At 51.5% G+C, this 19,499-nt stretch overlaps 8 protein-coding genes across 8 annotated transcripts; 2 read left to right on the top strand and 6 right to left on the bottom strand.

Moving 5' to 3' along the window:
- Positions 1 to 205: 205 nt before the first annotated feature.
- CTAM01_15072 (choline dehydrogenase) lies at positions 206 to 2,089 on the top strand (the record flags this gene model as incomplete). The annotated part of the gene is made up of 2 exons (XM_060531071.1): positions 206 to 292; positions 359 to 2,089. The coding sequence occupies 2 exons, from the start codon at positions 206 to 208 to the stop codon at positions 2,087 to 2,089; spliced, it is 1,818 nt and encodes a 605-aa protein (XP_060374369.1).
- Positions 2,090 to 2,250: 161 nt separating this feature from the next.
- CTAM01_15071 (serine carboxypeptidase S28) lies at positions 2,251 to 4,001 on the bottom strand (the record flags this gene model as incomplete). The annotated part of the gene is made up of 2 exons (XM_060531070.1): positions 2,251 to 2,683; positions 2,737 to 4,001. 2 exons carry the CDS (start codon positions 3,999 to 4,001, stop codon positions 2,251 to 2,253), a joined length of 1,698 nt encoding a protein of 565 aa, XP_060374368.1.
- Positions 4,002 to 5,014: 1,013 nt separating this feature from the next.
- On the bottom strand, positions 5,015 to 5,819 carry CTAM01_15070 (uncharacterized protein; the record flags this gene model as incomplete). The annotated part of the gene is made up of 2 exons (XM_060531069.1): positions 5,015 to 5,650; positions 5,739 to 5,819. The coding sequence occupies 2 exons, from the start codon at positions 5,817 to 5,819 to the stop codon at positions 5,015 to 5,017; spliced, it is 717 nt and encodes a 238-aa protein (XP_060374367.1).
- Positions 5,820 to 6,170: 351 nt separating this feature from the next.
- CTAM01_15069 (uncharacterized protein) lies at positions 6,171 to 6,797 on the top strand (the record flags this gene model as incomplete). The annotated part of the gene is made up of 1 exon (XM_060531068.1): positions 6,171 to 6,797. One exon carries the CDS (start codon positions 6,171 to 6,173, stop codon positions 6,795 to 6,797), a length of 627 nt encoding a protein of 208 aa, XP_060374366.1.
- Positions 6,798 to 7,713: 916 nt separating this feature from the next.
- Positions 7,714 to 9,558, bottom strand: CTAM01_15068 (uncharacterized protein; the record flags this gene model as incomplete). The annotated part of the gene is made up of 4 exons (XM_060531067.1): positions 7,714 to 7,827; positions 7,889 to 8,884; positions 8,946 to 9,419; positions 9,529 to 9,558. 4 exons carry the CDS (start codon positions 9,556 to 9,558, stop codon positions 7,714 to 7,716), a joined length of 1,614 nt encoding a protein of 537 aa, XP_060374365.1.
- A 3,446-nt stretch (positions 9,559 to 13,004) lies between these two features.
- Positions 13,005 to 14,453, bottom strand: CTAM01_15067 (uncharacterized protein; the record flags this gene model as incomplete). Its single annotated transcript, XM_060531066.1, has 3 exons — positions 13,005 to 13,271; positions 13,436 to 13,766; positions 14,029 to 14,453. Coding segments are annotated over 3 exons (1,023 nt in total), but the record flags the coding sequence as incomplete, so codon positions are not given.
- Positions 14,454 to 14,834: 381 nt separating this feature from the next.
- On the bottom strand, positions 14,835 to 16,285 carry CTAM01_15066 (uncharacterized protein; the record flags this gene model as incomplete). Its single annotated transcript, XM_060531065.1, has 2 exons — positions 14,835 to 15,990; positions 16,071 to 16,285. The coding sequence occupies 2 exons, from the start codon at positions 16,283 to 16,285 to the stop codon at positions 14,835 to 14,837; spliced, it is 1,371 nt and encodes a 456-aa protein (XP_060374363.1).
- Positions 16,286 to 17,100: 815 nt separating this feature from the next.
- On the bottom strand, positions 17,101 to 18,996 carry CTAM01_15065 (uncharacterized protein; the record flags this gene model as incomplete). The annotated part of the gene is made up of 4 exons (XM_060531064.1): positions 17,101 to 17,517; positions 17,782 to 17,870; positions 17,932 to 17,999; positions 18,272 to 18,996. The coding sequence occupies 4 exons, from the start codon at positions 18,994 to 18,996 to the stop codon at positions 17,101 to 17,103; spliced, it is 1,299 nt and encodes a 432-aa protein (XP_060374362.1).
- Positions 18,997 to 19,499: the final 503 nt, after the last annotated feature.

Below are 19,499 nucleotides of genomic sequence, written 5' to 3'. Positions count from 1 at the left end.
GTAGACTTCCCAAGTGGTGTTGGACATCCTGATCGCCGTCGAGACACACTTCTAGCGACATTGGTGCCGCCGCCTAGCCCGACAAAGTGTGCCTCTTACAACCCTATGCGCCATCTAAACCTGCATGCCCGCGTAGCTCGCTTGATTCAAACCAGACTCTTACCTCGTTCAAAGGGACCTCGCACGAAGATCTCGATACATCGAAATGTTCCCAGTCGCCTCGATCCTGGCCCTGTACGTGGCAGCAGTGTCAGCAGCTCCTGGTCAGCGGACTGACAAGGCTTTCGACTACGTTTGTGCTCTCTAACCCATTACACCCACCCCGAATTATGATGTGAACTAATTGATGGCTCTGCAGATTGTTGTAGGCGGAGGTACTGCTGGAGTCGCGCTGTCGACCCGTCTCAGCCGGGGGCTGCAGAACGCGACAGTTCTGGTCATCGAAGCAGGTCCATCAGGGCTCGGCGACGAGCGCATTGAGATTCCGGGTCGGAGAGGTTCGACGTTTGGGAGCAAGTACGACTGGAATCTCACTACTGTGCCGCAGGAGGGATCAAATGGCCGCGTCTGGGTTCAGACCAGAGGGCACGTCTTAGGTGGGAGCTCCGCACTCAACCTCTTCTCATACGATAGGGCGTCTGCGCACGAGTATGACGGATGGGAAGAGCTTGGTAACCCAGGGTGGAACTGGGACTCGATGCGCTCTGCCATGATGAAGTCTGAGAACTTTACCTCGGCCAACACTCAGTACTACACCGGGAGCGAGGGCGTTGGCAACGCTGGACCTATCAAGGCTCTGATCAACCGGCTCATCCCCAAGCACCAAGCCCCGCTGTTCCCGGTCATGAACAGCTTGGGCATTGAAACAAACCTCGAATCATTGAACGGCAACGTTCTGGGCGTTCTGTACTCGCCCAACAGCATCGAGCCGACACACTACAACCGATCCTACAGCGCAAACTCTTACCTGCCCTTAGCCGGTCCAAACCACTTCGTTTTGACAGATTCAAAGGTCGCCAAAGTCAATTTGAAGACTACCTGCCATGGCAGCCAGCGTGCTACCGGCGTGACTCTTGTCGACGGAACCGTCCTAACTGCTCGTCGCGAGGTTATCGTTTCTGGTGGAGGTTTACTGAGCCCCTCTATTCTGGAAAACTCCGGCATTGGCAAGGCGGATGTTCTCTCTGCTGCTGGTATTAGTCAGATTATTGACCTTCCAGGAGTAGGTGAAAACCTCCAGGATCACATCCGCATCCAGAGCTCGTACGAACTGAAGAGCAACTACATTGGATACGACCGTCTTAAGTACGACACAGTCTATGCTGCTGAGCAGCTCCAGCTCTGGCGGCAAGGCAATACTTCAATGTACGGATACTCTGGGAGTGGATACACGTTCACCAACTGGAACCAGGCTCTCGGTGACGATGGAGAAACAGCGCTTGCTGCCCTTGCTCAGACGGCGATTGGGGATACCAACAACCCGGTCGAGAAGAAAAAGCTCCAATGGCTCAACGATACGACGGTACCTCAACTGGAAATTCTTTTCAGCGATGGATATACCGGCGTCAAGGGGTATCCTGCTTCAGGAAGTCCAGGTTACGGCAAAGACTACTTCACGCTCATCGCGGCCATTATGCACCCACTGAGTCGAGGGCATGTCCACGTCAACCCTGCCGACCCCTTGGGACCACCTCTCATCGACCCGAATTATCTTTCAAACGAATACGACTTGCAAGCAGCCATCCAAGCCATCAAAAAGTGTCGTCAGGTCGCTCTCACCGAACCTCTCAGATCGACGTGGGTTTCGGAGTATGAGCCAGGCTTGAATACCACGACAGACGCGCAGTGGCGGGACTTTGCTCTCAGGACCACCTTGTCCATCTATCACCCAGTCGGCTCCTGCGCAATGCTCCCGAAGGAAGATGGCGGCGTCGTTGACCCGTCACTAAAGGTCTACGGAGCGGAGAACCTCAGAGTCGTAGACGCAAGTATCATGCCAGTCCTAATTTCAGCGCATATTCAGACTGCAGTATATGGAATTGCGGAGAGAGCTGCTGATATCATTATTGAGGCTGCAAAAAAGTTATGAGAGGCCTACGTCAGTAGCTACAGTCATACATTATCCAGAATATGCTGAGTAGTAATGATGTTAATGTTTTCTATGTAGCGTCCGATGGGCTATTTTGCTCCGCGTACATACTTCGCTATTGAGAGTTCTTTCTAGCGCAAAATTATCTTCAGTATTACTGTCTACTTTCTTGTCGGAGCAAACTCCTTAAGCCAGGCTTGTACAAACTCCACCTCGAAGCTCTGGGCCTCTTTGACAGGCAACGGTGGCAGGTCAGCCGTTGTCTCGTTCTTGAAAATGCCATTCTCGTCCCAGTGGTGAACTGCTCCGCCCGTGATGACCAAGTTGGGCTCCTCGATGGTCGACTCTGGCCGCGGAAGCCCGATCTTGTTAGGAGTCGCAGATCGCCACGGGTCAGATTCGCCATCAATGATGGCTACGCGAGGGTAGCTGAAGTTATAACCACCGTACTTGTTGATGGCTTCAACGTCAGGTAGCGAGGTAATGTTGAAAGCCTTGCGACAGATGACTGTGGAGTATTCGATGTCAATCAGGCGAGAGATCAAAGGAAGCTGGTCTTCCGGAACGCCGGAGCCGGTCTGGAGGTAGCCCCATCTAAACACAAGTGTCAGCGTTTGGCCACAATAATTCTGAGTTCGATCACTTACTGAGAACAATACTGGTAGGCCCACAGACGCCAGGACGCGCTGAGATCATCCGCGGCATACGCATCGTCACTTCCGGGTCCGAAGCAGTCGTCTTGGTTCTCCGAGTCGCACCAGGACGATGTATAGTTGACGTAGCCAATGTAGTTCTTGAGTCGAGGGGCCAACTCCGTGACTTCTGACTCATAGCCGCCAACCTCAAGTAGGTAGCGAGCACTAGAGTCAAGGCTATCCGTTGCGGGCCACACCAGTTCGTCGGAGGTCATGTTGCCACAGTAGAGAAGGAAATCGTCGCTGTCAAGGGCTGGGTCCCAGTTTCGACCCTGTAGCCCTGCAATGCCGCCCCCAATCGCGCTCGCAAAGTCGACGCTCGCAGTCACGTTAGGGAGTCCGAAGGCGGTCTTTAGTGTCACGATGTCCTCCTCAGTCGTGTTGCCCTTCTGCATCAAGATGTTGTCCACCATGTGCATCAGTTTCTGCGTCGTCTCTGCGCATCCCTCGGGGGCGAAACGTCTCGCGGCTTCATAGTATTCCCAAAAGTCAACCACGGCGGCAGTGACTCCAGAAGAAGAGATCGCGCCCCAGAAGACTTCAGGGTACAGTTTACGCAGAAACGCGACGAAGGCGCCGGCATACGAGCCTCCGTACACGATCCACGGTGTTTCCGGTGCCGTCAGATTAACTTCTGCCAGTTTGCCGGGGAAGACAATGTTCTTGGCAAAGTAAGCAGTGTCCGCCAAGACTTGATCAGTCGTAAGGAATCGCAGGTTTTCCGTGCTGAAGTCTGGGGTGGGATAGCTGCGGCCGTAGTACCGATGTTCCAAGATGACGCCGACTCCGTTGGTTGCTTCCGCCAGGATGGCAACGATACCCTTTTGCAAGAAAGGCAAGCGGCCCGCGCCGCTGGTTTCACCCGCTGCCAGGGCGATGACAGGGCCTCCCGGCTTGTAAAACCGGTCGTCGTACCAGTATCGGAGAGGAAAGCTGCCATTCGAGTGCGGCTCGTACATGGAATCATTGTGGAAGTGGTCAATGGGAACCGAAAAGTTGAAAGGCCGGTAGAGAGTGGACGGATCCGGCGCGCCGGGGGCACTGTCATTGGCGAATAATCGGACGACCTCGGAGCCTGCAGCTCCTTCGGCAGCGGGTTCGAGCTCGGGTTGGAGATGGAACTCCCTCCACATCTGAGCCGGGCTAAGCTGCGGTCCCAGAGCTGCGGTGACCCGGATGAAGCCGAGGAAGCCAACTGTTAGCCAAGACGGCGCCATCGTGTCCCGTTTGACCTTGAAATGAGAAAGAAGATCAACTTGAATGAAGGCAGCTGTGGACCGTACAGAATTCGCGCCAACAAGTCGCGCCCCCGGCCATATTTGTGCTGTCCGTGTCGTTGCCGATCATCGCAATCTCAGTCCGTGGGTGCCGCAGCGTCGTACGAGGGGTCCAGGGACTCGATTGCGTCTTTGCGTGTCCGAATGCTACCTACCTGATCGGTCCTGGCGCCCCATTCGACGATACGAACTCATTGTTCAAAGTTCGATGGTCGACCTTCCCGAAAAGCACAAACTTCGATCTGAGATGGGGCTGGCCAAGGCCTGTCCCCTGCCTTGTTGGACGTCATGGATTATGAACCCGCTCGGCAGACTTTAAAGGGGATCTGCAATCAAACGCTATCATGACAACTATTTTGCCTCAGACAGCATTGCTGCCTTTAGACTTTGAAATGTTTAATTCGGGATGACTCAATAAAGCTTGCCTGCGCTACGGTTTGATTGCAGAACGTACTTAGTACGCATGCGCCGTATTTCCAAGCTTAGAGGCGCGGCAAAACTAGGTCAATTTGAACCGTGTTAGCCTTGTTTAGGCTCGCTGAGTATGTGTTCAATGCGGCTGGGTTAGTAAACAGCACCTATCGTAGACGCTTGGGAAACAGAACTGTCGCCAGCCTTTAATTGCCTGCCGCAATGCATAGGCTCAATGACGCGAGACTAAAGCATTAGCACAGATGGCCGCAGCAAGTGGACGAAGCACCACTTTACAATCTGAAATTTTATACTGCTAACCTGCTAGGAAAGGTGCAAATGGTTGCATCTACGCATCTAATCAACCGCTAATACTTACACCACTTAGTTCAAATTGCTCTTAGCGAACATTTTCGTGCAGGGTTTTCGCAGGAATACAACAATCACGTCCCGACCTTAATGTCTCCAGAACTAGTGCGCAGTTCATTGACTGGGGAGACTCTGCTCAGACATCCAAGCTAATGAGAGCCTTGTGAGCAGTTCTAAACACTCTGATTCTCTTCGTTGCGGCCTGCTGCCCGAGTCTCCCCTCTGCCCAACACCACCGCGTCCACCTTGGGTCTTTTGTTAAAATCGCCATTGCTGACACGGCGATAATGGATAGCTAGGCCTATCAGACCGGCCCATATTGCTAACTCCGATCCATATATAACGATTCCGTAGATTTTGAGTGTCTTCTGAAAGATCACAGATAGAAGCGATGCAACATCCCCGCTCAGATCCAATGTTGCGAACTTGAGGGACAAGCCGGCGTCCGATCGAGTCTTCAACATCTGAAGGTAATGTCGGAGTACGCCACCAGCCAAAAGAATCGCAGCTACAATAGCCATGAGAATTGATGGCCACATGTGCCCGCGTTCGCGTGCCAATTTGAGTGCGTAAACAAGGCCAACCTCAGCACCGGCCAGAACAATGGCTATGCCGATGACGCTAGCCACTATTTTCCGTGTGCCCCATTTGTCGCCATAATATTTGCACTGAAACCAGGTCCAGAGACTGAGAAAAATCAAGATATTGGGCTGTATCTGGAGGGCAATGTTAAAATCGTCGGCGATATTGTATACGCCGAGGGGGACCCCAGCGACAGCCCATGAGAGGAAAAACGTCGACGACAGGGACTGGGTGTCGTGCCGACGCCAGTTTTTCCAAATTTGAGGCAAGAGCTTGAATGAATTTCAGTAAAGATATTTTGAAAAGACTACAAACAGAAAAGTTGGTTTCTACCTGAAGCGACCAAAGCACTGCCCCAAGGGTGCCGAACACGTTGGCAGCAGCGGGACTGTCCATGGTCTTCTTGGATATTAAGCTCGTGGAGAGGGTTGAGAACTCTGTGATGCTAGAACTTTGTTGACTATTAATCTGTGTTGCAAAATCACAATTCGTCCGGTTTGACGGAAAGTACAACGCATATATATGCGAACAACACCGTTCCGACAGTGAAGGGGCTGTGATCTCAAACTGACCAATCAAATCGTTCCTGTGAAAGATGACCTTGAACCAGCCAATCATGTGCTTGAGCTAGTAAGAGCCGAAATCGGGTTCAGACGGGTTATTGACTGAGCCAAGCCAAATCACGACGTCAAACCTCTCTTCATCTTTTCCCCATGGCCTGGACCATTATCATCAACCTTCCCGCCGATGGCCTCTCAATCCAACAAGACCGTCGATTCTGCCCGGTGGCTTCTCGTCTCTCGTCGTGATCTCTCTGCTAATTCGTCTTTCTTCTACGGTGTTAAATCGACCCAAATCTTTTGCCGGCCAACGTGCCCCGGTCGTGTCGCTCGACGAGGCAATATCATCTTTTTCAACGACCTGCAACATGCCTCGCAATCCGGATACCGACCCTGCAAGCGATGCGAGCCATGTAATGACGACTGGAGCAGAGACAGCAGCAGTCGCAAGATTGCACATCAGGCGCGCGCTATGATTGCAGCCGCCGAGGCCGACAGCCTCAAGTGGACCGTAGGAGGCCTGGCGCGGAAGCTGGGCGTGGCAAGCGCGCACCTCCACCGGCAGTTTAAGAAATGTTTTCTCATGACTCCCAAGGCTTTTGCGGAATCTCTTAGTAGGGCAGAGAGAAGCCTAATTGGGTGTTCGGGACTCGACGGACAAGTTCCGTCCTCAGACTACAGATTACCAGGGACGTTTACAGACCTCGAAGAATACTTCCCTTCGGACGACACCATGGGCGGTTTCTTGACTTGGTCTGCGGATGAGGTGGACTTATTCGAAGCCCTGGGCCCTACTATAGATACGGGATCTTGAGTGAAGTAGTACGTACAAAGAATAAGGGTTGCGTTCTTATGAATTTAACATTAATATAACTTTCTTACAAATGAGGTTTGATCAAGAATCACGTGCTGTAGGCTAAAGCGTTTCTTTTAAAGAACAAGATATCATTTTAGATCTGATTGATTTCTTGTCACTCAAGTCCGCTTGCTACATTCCCAAACTGGCCGACTTGGCTTACGGCCAGCTAGTCTTGGTGAGTTTTGTGCTGACAATAGTCAAGGCTGTAATACTAGTTACGGTATCGTGACTTTGATAGCTTGTTAGAAGCCATGTCCTTGAGTCGTAGGCGAGGGCAAAGATTCGGTAGTCGGTGATACTCTTGCTGAGAATCCCCAACAAACGCCTAGGACACTATACCTTCAACTAAAGCAGCAAAATAGTATCACTCAAATAACGAGGTTCGATCCTAAAATTCAACGGCTAGATACGGGGTTGAATGGTTGGCATGCTATCTAGAATGCAATCCATCAAGTACATCCACTGTGAGCAGGAATACGGCCTCTTATTCACCGTGATATCCGCTTCTCTCTTCCCAAGAGCATAAACGCGAAGAAATAGATGCTGAGATAGAACCGCGAATAGGAGGATTCCATATTTCCAGACAAAAGCATTAACAACAGATCACCAAGTTTAGTGTTGCAGTGGATAAAAGGTGGTATAATAGGTATAGAAGATAACAAAGGCTTGCGATAGGGTGGCCCGTATTCAACAGCCGCCGTAAAGCGACCCCAGAACATAAAACCTCGCCAACCATGCAAAAGTAGGTGACACTACCCCGCTGTTTCCGTGTCCTCGCATCATTAATTCTTTACTCCCCGACAAAACACAGTTCCACAACTAGCTCGCTCGCGCATGTAATTTGATTGATATCGTAAGGTTGCTGAAGCGTTTAGACGTCCTGGACGTTGACAACGTCGCCGTAGCGGTCGACAGCGACCTCCTTCTTCTGGATGGAAGCCTTGACTGGCTTGTCGGCAGCGAAGATGTGGTCGAGTTCCTCGAGCTATTTCAGATCAGTCAGCACATGCTTTCAAAAGGTCACTATACTTAATCTGGATACTTACGGTGCGGCCCTTAGTCTCGGGAATGAAGACGTAGATGACAGCGGTCTGGACTGCGTCCCAGATGGTGAAGATGATGTAAGTCTTCCAGGCAATCTTCTCCATGGAGACGGGCCAAGCGAACTGGTTCAGGAGACCGGCGGCGTTGACAGCCAAGTTGGAGAAGGCCATACCCTTGGCGCGCATCTCGAAGGAGAGCACCTCGACGGGGTACAGAGCCTGGAGTGGCGTGATACCGACCGAGTAGACGGAACCGAAGATGAAGATCATGGCCAAGCAAGCCTGCGACGCGGCCGGGTTGTCGAAGATGGGGGCACCACTGTCTGTTTCACCGACCTGAGACTTGGACAAAATACCTGAGGCGACAGTCATGCCGAGCCAAACAATTGTGCAAGCGGTGAAAGAGAAGAGCAGTAGGGGACGACGACCGACTCTATCGACAAGCAAAGCACCGCAAATGGCGCACAGGAACTGCTGGCAAGAGTTGATGAGGGTGATGTTGGCTTGCTGGATGGGGTGGGTGTAGCCGGCGGTGTCGAGAACGGATCCGAGGAAATACGACAGAACAGCGTTGCCGGCCCACTGACCGAAGATCGAGATACAGACGTTGCAGGAGAGACGGTAGACGGAAGCGCGGTTGCGGAACAGCGCACGGTAATCCCACCAGCGCTTGTCGGCACCGTCCATGTTGAGGAGCTCTTCATACTCGTGTAGCTGGAGCTTGACCCATGGAGAGTCGGGGTTGCCATTCCCGTGGTACTTGGCGAGTACTTCGGCAGCCTTCTCCTTCTTATTGTTGACGAATAGCCATCTGGGAGACTCTGGCATGAACATGCAGAAGATAACAATGAGTCCGGAGAAGAGAGCCTGAAGCCAGGTGATGAGGCGCCATGAGGCATCACCATCGATGTCCAGGGCTCCGCGAGCTGCACCAGAAGCAATGATAGCTCCAGAAAACCAAAGTGTATTGTATAGCGCTCCAACGACTCCGCGGTAGGCCTTGAAGAGTCGTTAACACAAGATTCTTCATCTTGTTCGATGAGTTGAGGTTGTTACTTACCGGGTGGTTGATCTCGACGACGTACATGGGTCCGGCGGATGCGGCGATGGAGACACCGAAACCAAGCAGGAATCGACCTCCCATGAATTGGCTAGTGCCATTGGCAGTTGCCTGGATGCAGGTACCGATAATGATGATGGCTGCACCGATGAACATGCCGATTCTGCGACCCCAGGTGTCGAGGGCGGGACCGACGAAGGGAAGAGCCACAACACCACCAATCTGGTACATGGAAGAGATAATACCAGCCCAAATACCGTCGTTCTTGGCGCCATAACGCTCCTTGAAAGAAGGGTTCTGAAGCAGGTTGTTGATCAAGGAACCGTCATAACCGTTCATGGTGGAACAGAAGAAACCGATGAGGGAGAAGGCGTAGATCATCAGTTGGGCTTTGGTCCAGGCACTAGGGGGCTCCTTGATCATGGCCTCGTTGAAAGCCTCGCTACCCCTGACGACCTTGGTCTGAATTTCCTTCTGCAGCATCGAGACATGTTAGCTGCTGCTTCCTAAATCAGTTGTTCGGGGCTCGACGGTAAAAGTCACTGCGACTTGCCTTGTCGGAGTCATGGTCGTGGGCGTGGACAGTGTCCACGGTATCAATCTTCTCGGACATGCTGACTGTGAGCGGCACGCGGCCGAGGCGCAAGTTCCCTTTGTCGTTGGCGGAGAGGGAGTAAGCTGAGATGGCCGATCACCACAGACCAAGCTGTGTGTAATGGATCTTGGAGGCGGGAAAGTGGATGAGGGGAGGGTTGAGGATGGAAAGCTCAAGACAGAGCAGGCCAGGGATCGCGGGGACACGCCGAGGTTTTATGATTTTCGGCCTTGGAAATCACCTGCGACGGGGATGAGGAGTAAGATTCCGATGGAGAGGAAGCGGTTCTTGGTAGGAACGAACCCCAACCTTCAATTGCCCATCAATTAGTTCGGCCGTTTCGAGCCTACCACCCTTGCATGGGGTGGAAGGACGGCCCATTCCCACATGGGACCGAAAAGGCGGCTGGACTAGGGCGAATGGTCCTTGGGTTTTGCTTGTACTGGCTGGGCAGATCGTTGGTTGCACCACCCTCGTTCACGCACCCCCTACCAAACCCTTGTCCTTTCAGAATTCTCAAGCAACACCTGCGGATGCTGGGTTGCCACTTGAGCGACCGGCTACCTAGTCCAGCATCCGACTTGTGGGCACAGGACATGCGAAGAGGCGTTGCCCGAACGTAGACGCCGAAATTCGCCTTGAGCTGTCAGGTCAAGCTCACAATGTTCGTCTTCTAACCTTGAAGATTTCGTCTCAGGGTGTGACACTGCTTGGCGGGTACCAGCTACTCGTTTTCTCGGTCCCGTGATGGCTGCATCGCAATCAATGTGAATGAGATGGGAGGCGTCCGGGCGGTTCGTTAAGCAAACCTTGGGGGCGGCTTATGGTTCTAGCCTGTCTGTCTGCCTTAGTGCGGAGGGAAACCCCCAATTACTCTCCAACAATGCTTCGTCCGTGCCGAGTTCTTCTGAACATGGTATGCAGGGCCAGGCGAAGGAGCGCTAATGAAGGCGTGTCAACCTAGAAGCCCATCCCAGTAGACGAGACGAAACGGGCCGGCAGACGAGATAGGCCAGCTTGGCTAGTGTCTGGCGTTGACGATGTGTGCGTTGGGTTTCGATTATGGTCACCAACGTTGTCAGGCGGAGGAGCAGAAGCGTCAAGTCTCTTGTCCTGGCCGGCCTCTTCTGCTTTCACCCTCCCCGGATCAGCGGGTCGACAGGCTCCGTACCCTTGCCAGGATGTTTGCGGATGCTATGCTGCCTTGCTACCGGTTCGATGGGGCGCTGGAGAAAACGCCAAAAAAGGTTTTGCTGAATCTGGGGCAGAGTGTGTGGGCTTGTGGAGATGCTGGCCGTCTTGCCTCGAGTCGACCGGGTTGGTCTGTTGAGTCGAGCGTAAGGTGACCTATTCGGGACTTGCCCAGTTGTCTAATCGGAGATATCATTGTTGTCGTAGGCGACAACTTCTTTCGAGATCGAATCATTGTGAGCCAATTCAGGTTCCTCGGTTGCCCACCAGCAATACGGATAGTCCATGGGGCGCCCGCCCGGGTCCCTGAGACCACGCAGCCGAAGACACACGAGCCCGTCGCACTCTAACGCGTTCTGTGGCGTCTGGGTTGGCTGGAGAGGGTTTAGATGGGGAAGAAAAACTGGAGGGGAGATCTGGAGAAAGGTGCGCCAAACCCAACTGGGTCACAATAGCTCAGAATGAGAGGATTCACAGTCGACTCTAGCCGGGCCGTCGTTCCATGTGGTCTGAGAGCAACACCTGTCGACTTTCGTTTGCTGTCTCTGCAGACTGGGAATCATTGAAGCGACAGAGGACTCAGTCCTTGGGGGGACTGTCCTGGGCTTTGCTGAGTGCTCACCCACCCCCTGTCGTGGTTTTCGTGCTCACGCCAGGGATGTATCTTACTAAGGACCGATACTCATTTCATGCCTTTACCTTGTAAGACAGCTAAAGTATTTCGCAATAGCGAAAGGTCCCGACTTCTTACTCCGTACACGCTTGTTAGCAAACTCACCAGATGGGGCTACAGTTTTGAACCAGACTACTGCGTGAAATCAGTCTAAACCAACCAAGCTCACGGACACATGTATTCCCATCTTAGTTACTTTCCATAGTTCAGCATTCCTTGAAAACAGAGGAAACTGCGGAAAGGATCATAATTGACTTGACAAATGCTCCATCTGCACTTTCTGGCGCCCTCCGAGTCTTCTCCCCATTCTCTCGACAGGACGCTATTCCTATCTGGTAGACGGGCCGCCTTCCTCCGCGCTAAAATCTGCCTCAATGTGGCAGCCCAGGCCGGGAAACGCCTCTAGACTCAGACTCGGAGCTAAAGCACCCAGTCCCTGCGATCGCCGGCCCACCCACCCTTGTCATCTTGGAGCCGTTCTATTCTCATATTGGACTTTGGATGTTGCGCCGTTGGCTCGGGATGGAGAAATTGGAGTATCATGCTTTCTGAACTCGACTCTGGGAAGCGGACGGACATGTACACGCTTGCCTCCGTACTCACGCAGACGAAGGACAACCATTCAGCGTCGGCTCCTTCAATCGGTCCTCCGCGGCTGCAAGCCTCCGGCAATGGAAGCCCATTCCTCCTCCTGAATTCCAGCGTATGAGAGCCGGTTCCTACGTCTTCTCGATGATCCACACTGAGTGGTGGAATCATGACCCACGGCGGAGAGCGAGGCACATGGGCGCACGCGACCCATCGGTGCGGATCTCATGTGCCTATCATCCTAGTCTACCAGTCAGTCCATTGTTCCTCACTAGCCCCCGCGTCTACTCACATCAGTCGCTATAGCCAACTCTCAACCTTGATCCTGCATCAGGAAGACTTTATTCGACGAATGGTCACAGATTTCAGCCACAACTGCAGTGCGTATCCTCAAACTGGGCTTCTTGATGCGTTGAGCGGGCCGTGATCCAACGCCACCGTACAGTCTCCCAATAGGCTTGGGGTGAAGATTTATGGTCGGTGTGAGAAGCTCGCCCGTGATCTGTCAACAGGGTCACGGATCCGAAAGCCGCTATCCATGCTGCGCCGCTGGTGAGTACTCTAGAGTCTAGAGCGCCGTCCGATCGGCCGGGTCAACCGCATCAGCAGCCTCGAACGTGTTCCGCGATCCACATTGATCAATGTGCCAATATTCGCTATTCGGGGAAGCCTAGTGGACAATTTTTTTTTTTTTTTTTTTGCACTCATCTGACAGGAAGAATAGCAGGATCATTATGGCTGACATAGCCCGTGGTACCTCGACAGCATGCGAGCGTGTAGATGGCCATGACCGTACTCATGTCGATCTATTTCGAAGCAGTAAACATGATGGAATTGATAAGAGTCAGCTACCTCAGGACGATAGATGGGTTAGCGATAGCAAATCGTGGGCTTCAGCCGATGGTATTGCATCTCCATCTTGCCGGCAACACAAACGGAATTTTAAATAGCGGTGCGTGGATCCTCACGGACAGCTGATACCCTGGGTCACACAGGCAGGATGCGTGATTAATCACTGATTTTGCTGATCCTTCAATGGCACTCGCAAGCGAGTTGAAATTGGACCAAGTGCAAGCTGAGTTTCAAGTTTCCGACTCGTTGTAAGGCGTTCTACCTTAGCCATTATCAGCAGTTGTATAGTGTATACCTTTTCAAGCTGGGATTCATGCCAAGTAGACGAAAGCCCAGGAGGGAAAGTTGCCGCTGCAAGATCCGCACCGACAACCCGACACATCTCGGCGCCTCTGGGGTAGTGAGATGCCGTGACACGGCGCAGCACCTTTGAACAGACTGAGATGGAGAATCAAGGCAGCCCTAATAGCCGAAGAAGAGACCAACAGAGGAAAGAGTCTCGATAAGGTCGGGTGCCGAGTCCCCGCGCCTGGTCATACCGAGTCCGTCTCGCTATGAACGAAAATGTGAAGATGCAGCCCCAGCACTGACTCTCCCATAAGCGGAAGAAGACACAATGCAGCATGTTACCATATGTTTTCCCCTAGATTCCGATCTGGAGACTGGCTGCTGCATGACACCCAACTTCTTCTCATGTCTTGTCCGGGGTTCCGGCATACCGCACAGAGACGACAGGCTTTCCGCGGCAAGGCTTTCCGCCAACCAGTACGCATCGGGCTCTGGTGCAGGAGGACCTTTGATGCTAATCTTGTGACCGGAGAACCCACAGGGCGGCGCTAACGGAACATCTTTCCTGGAAGAAGACCGGGGTGCCACCCTCCAGAACACCCAGAGTGTGGGTGGCTTAATTGGATCCGCGGTCCTGGGACCGTTCTCTCGGCTTCGCTAATGTGCGGATCGATAATTTGCGCGACATCCTCAATCGCGGGCTTCTGAGAACGACTGTACTGGCAGGCGGGCTTCTTCTCTGCCGCTTGGAAGAGGCCAGCGAGTGGCCAAGTTGGGCATAGGGTGCAATCGAACTTGAATAACCGATATGCGAACTAACCTTTCGGTAAAGTCAAAATGCCTCAAAGGTCTTCATTTGGAAGCCCTCACTCCATATTACTTCGCACTCCTCTTACCTTTCTTCACCCAGGCAGCTAAATGGGCACTCGCCAACTACACACCCATCCGCCCGGGTACCTTGCCTTGGAGGAAGAAGTGTGGCCGTGATCCATGGAGGGGTTGCACGCATGGCAAGGAGCATAGCGCCCTGATCTCGTTGCACTAGCGGTACTGCGTGCCGTTGCCAGTCTTCAAAACCCTGTGGAGGTTGAGAGACCAAGATGCTGCCTAGTATGCAGTTCAAGGCTGCTCGCCTTGGCCGTCTGGGGTGGCCTTGCGTCCTTTCCGTAAGGTGTGCTCGTCTACCTGTTACGGGGCTGATCTTGTGTAAAGCTGGGGTTTCTCGATGTGAATTTAATAGCTGTCCATGAAGGGTTTGGGCTTGCCATGCTGCATCGGGCACTATATTTGCACTCCCAAGCTGATGATCCAAGCTTAGAAAATTTTGCTACGGCGGCATCTTGAACTTCAACAATGACCATTCTTGCCATAAAGTTAGCTGTGCCATGCTCTGAAATAGGGCTTCTAGTTGCCTCATGTTATTCGTGAATGTGCATTCTTTGTATAACATCCTCCACTAAGCCCAGCCCTCTTGAGTTCACTCAGAAAGACTAAGCAAACATGAAATAGTGTAGGCCAAAAGGTAAGGATGACATAGACAGTGTAGACATTTGAGTGATGGCATTTTGATTAACATCAAGAGGCTAGATATCTCACTTATTATATTAACTACATCTAAGAGATAGCACTTGAGGCAGTGGACAGGTGGGCGAGAAGCCTGGAAGTCTATTGTCTTGCTTTATTCGTCTCCGAACATGGTGTGTCAGTCGGTAGACTTGTCGACTTTCCTTCGAAATATCAACACTCTCAGATATGCCGCAAAAACAACTGTGAGTGACATTGCCAGACCAGTGAATAGCTGAACACCGAGATAGCTTCCAGTCAATCCCAAAATAGCGCCAGCAATTGGCGGCCCAATGAGTGAACCGATTCCTTTGAGCACAGCAACAAAACCAAGTCTCGTTCCCAGGATGCCAAGATCATCAGTTATGCTTGCTAGAACGACCGGAGCCAGAGTGACGACACTCGCGCAGAAGAAGCCATACAAAACTGCAAACGCCACGTTGCCCGCAGTGTTATTCACGCTGATCCAGTAGAAAACGGTTATGGCGGTCATGGTACAAATTCCAATATAGGTATTCAGCACACCAAATCTGTCGGCAATCAGGGAAGGCAAAATACGTCCAGGGATACCGACTGCGTTGAGTATCACAAGTAAATATTTAGCTAGAGCCGCGCCCTCCATTCCGTGCGATTGTGCGTAGCTTTGAATGTAGTAGAGAGGCTGGAAGAATGCGAGATTGCTGAAGAAGATAGCAACGCATTGAACCATATATCGAACATCCAGAAGGCCAGCGATTTCGGCGATTTCTTTCAGCGAGTTGTTCTTTGTTATCAGGGTTTTAGCACCCTTAGTCCGAGGTCGTGCCACAATCACGGCATAGCAAGACATGGCTAAAGTGACGAAACCTATCACTCGGACGGTCCACGGAAAGCCTATTCGAGGCTGCAAGCTCTCAAAAATGAGAGGATAAATGGTCGCTCCCAGACTGCTTCCAACGGTTGCCACCCCCATTGCCAACGCCCTTCGGGCTGTGAAGTAGGGAGGAACCAAGGTGATGGCGACGATATACAGGCAGCTAGAGCCAATACCAACACAGAAGCCCTGCGCAAGTAAGAACTGATAGTACTGCGTGCTGATGCTGGTCATCATGAAGCCAAAGACGACGAGAAACGTCCCTGTCAATAACATGGATCGAGCGTAGCCGAGATCATAGAGCGGGCCAAATATGACACCACCAGCCATGAGAAAGAAGACTTGGACTGAGCCAATCCATGCAATAGCTGAAGATGAATCGCTTTTGAGCAGTGTAGTTTCATAGTATGTCTGGAAAGCACCAAAGCCGTTGAGCAGACCCCTGCATCGAGAGGCGTTAGTCGAGCACAATTGAGGTAAAGAGAAGGGACAAAGCCTCCCGGATATGAGACGAAGACTTACAGACTATTCCAGTAGAGTGCGAAAGCCGACGAAACTTGGAGCCAAGCTACCATTCCTCCATCAGTAGCTGGCGATTTTTGGACCGCGTTTCCAGGTTCTGTTGACGATCGTTCCGGGATCGGGCGCCCATCATTAAATTCGTCGTCTTCCCGAAGCCCGACCGAGAACGGCTCAACCACGGGCGGTCGAGTATGCAATAACTCGTCCTTCGTCATTTTCCCGAAGCATGATCCATCAAGATCACGGTGCAATTCTGTTGTAGTTGTAGATCAAGGTTTCCAAGTTCAGTACTCTGGTGTTGCAGTGCCGGGGTGGATTAACGGCAAAAGCGGCAGCTGTGACCGGCATCGGAGAGCGGCTGTTGAACTCGGATAAAGACGGATCCAGGGTGTTTCTCTAACGCCGAAATCAAGCTCACTACTCGGATTCACGACCGCTGACACTTTAGCAGTACTACGTGTATCTCATTGAATTCATCTCTGAGTAAGTTGATGAAGTCCATTCTTTTAGCACAATACATTATTGAATCTTTGTGTATGTTGAATACCACCGTTCTGCCGCCATGTTGAAATATTTGTGACGCAAGTTGCCGAGGGTAATTAAGGTCGAAAAAAATGTTGGATGGTTAAGTATTAATAAGCCTGCCAGACACTGACCCAATCGCAAGAACGAGATGATGTGATGAGTAGCATTGGTGTTTATGTGCTTGAACAAAGTACTAATACATACAATAGCGTACAATAATCTAAGCGAATCTTCAAGCGCACGTAACACTGTATAGGCTTCCGTGTAAGGCTTGTAACACTTTCATAACTCGACAAATTCTCTGGGCACTCTTGGAACTCGAATGACCAGATCAAGAGAGTGATCAAAAGCTTCATTTCCATGTATGCCAGCTTTCGTCCGAAGCAACCGCGAAGTCCAAGGCCGAAGGGCAAGGTCGGCCCTGCAGAACCATCATATTCATCATTACCCTTCTCATCTCGTACAAGCCAACGATCCGGCTTGACTTTCCCATCTCCTGGGAGTCCTAGACCCTGGAACTAAAATCGGTGGCTGCTTTTCTCGAAGATGGGCTCCGCAGGCGTTCCTCGATCTCATATCCCGGCTCAGTAAAGCTTGGACCCCGGTTTGGGACGATGACGGTGGTACCCTTGGGGATGACATGGCCCAAGATGACTGTATCTTCTTTGCACTCTCGATCTTGACTGGTTGCTGTATGAGCAAGCCGAAGCATCTCCTCAATAACTGCGTCTAGGTACGGTATGTTTGCTTCGCAAATCTCAGAGTGGGTAGGAAGACCACCCTCACTACTTGCTGCGGTGTGAAAGCTCCGAATGCTTTCAGAAAGTCTCTGCTGAACTGCTTGGTCATCCGCGATGAACTTGATGCCCCAACAGAGGGTTGTGTTCGTCGTATCATGTCTAGCAACAACAAAGCCGGCAGACTAAGACAATATTAGGTCAGTAAGTTATCTAGCGTCGTTCCTTCAAATTCGTCTTCCCTCAGCTCTCATGGTTTCGATCCAGTCAGGGAGAAGTTGGCCTTCCTTCTCCATGACACTGTTCAGCCTTTGTACCATCAAGTCAATTGCAGACTTAACGTGTTTGTCCTCATTGTCAACATCCCGAAGTTGTGTTTTGAATCTGTCCGATGTCTGCAGAACCTGATCAACGAGGAAATCGTCTCGCACCGCTCTTCCCCGACATACGCTTGGTCTCAGCCCAATGACTGACCATGCAAGCTTCGGAAACCCGGTCATTGCTACGCTGCCAATGTTTTCTGCCGACTGCAGCGTTGCTTAGGTCGATAAAGCAAGGCAGTGTGACTTTATCATTTGAAAATTCAGCCACGAACTCACGGCCGACCACGTAGTACCGTCTATCAGAAGGGATTCTCAGGGCGCCGTGCGAACCACCGACGGAATATCTGGGAGTAGGGAATGTGATAGCAGTTTATCAGTACGTTTAACCCAGAGCTACAAACCCTTCTCGGTTGGAATTATCTAGCCATTTTGAAAAGGAGCTCTAGTTTAAATTTCCTGTTGATTTGAGTGCGGTGAGAGCCAATGTTTAGAGTGGAATTCAGAGTTCACTACAACACTTGATATGCGTGGAACGCTGCATAAACAGGGGAGAATCGGAGGAGACGATGGAGAAACCCTTCTTATAAAGCTCCGAGTTACAATAGAAAGAGATTACTTAAAACCAGCTTGGATCCGATATCCTCTGCCAGTCTGGGTGGCCTTCAGGTTGAGCTTTCCGACACATTCCCCTTCCTCATAAACGCGGGTAATGTTGCCACCACTAGCTCCTTGTGTCTTTGAAGTGGGGTTGCCGAAGAAGACTTGCGAGAAGGGAAGCTTAGAACAAACGTGGCTGGGTTTACCATCGTTCCAGTTGTAGTACTCAAAAAAACCGGATTCTCCGTTCAGTATTTTGCCTGCGGAAGATGGGAGCGTCCATTCGCCGATTACATGAGACTTTCCAGTGACGGTGTCGAGAAGAGTTCCTCTCCAGGTTGTGCCGCCAGTGTTCCACACCGTGAGATTGTAGACGTGAGAATAGTCGCCGAAAATGTCAAGGGCGCAGCTAACTCCGGCACCACCATCTGCGCCCGGGGAGCAGTTCTTATGCTTGGTAGTCGTTCCTTTCTGGAATGAGGAAAAGACTGCATGGACGACCTGTCTACGTTGGTTGTCGGGACGCGGCTGTAGCCCCGTATAACCAATATCATTAACCCCGTGAAAGCCGAACTTCTGGGCAAAGTAGAAACCACTCTTGCGAGGTGCCCCTTCCATGCTCATAGGGAAAGTTATATCGCTCAATCCAGCCGAAGGTGCCTCTGAGAATGCCCAGTCATTATAGACTGAGGCCAGACCCAGAGAGGGGAGGTGGAGAGCCAGGACCGTCGCTGTGAGTTTCATAATGAGTGATTTCAAATTGTGATCGGTGCAAAGAAATAGCAGAAATGTTGGAATGGTCTCAGAGGTAAGGTATGAGAAGAATACCAAGGAAGGCGGGTTTTTACCTCTATTTAAGGAATTGGGTCACAAGAAACATACCTACAATTTGACACTCCAAAATGTGAAGTCTCTGACCCAGTCACGACAGGCTTATTCTTCGTCATGCCGATTCTTGGTATAAAATGCCTCACGTTGCACTGTCTGCGGTTTAGGCAGATCTCACCAAAGTATGCTAAGGAAGCGTCGGGCTAATATGTTGTAAAATGGAATGTCCGGATGCATCATATTGAAGCAGACACCGGCAAGAGTTCAGCTCTGATATAGCAAGGGATAAGACATCAGTTGCTGTAGTAGGCAAAGAACCGCTGATGGTCTGAAACTTAAATGGCAATTTCTGATCAGGGCCTGATAATCCGGACGCGAGCAGGGTGTCCAGACTACCTGGTGAGGTGACTAATTAGTCA

This window comes from Colletotrichum tamarilloi (genome assembly GCF_030869305.1).
Source record: "Colletotrichum tamarilloi strain Tom-12 chromosome Unknown Scaffold_145.1, whole genome shotgun sequence".
NCBI lineage: Eukaryota > Fungi > Ascomycota > Sordariomycetes > Glomerellales > Glomerellaceae > Colletotrichum > Colletotrichum tamarilloi.
This window is presented reverse-complemented; position numbering and strand designations above follow the sequence as displayed.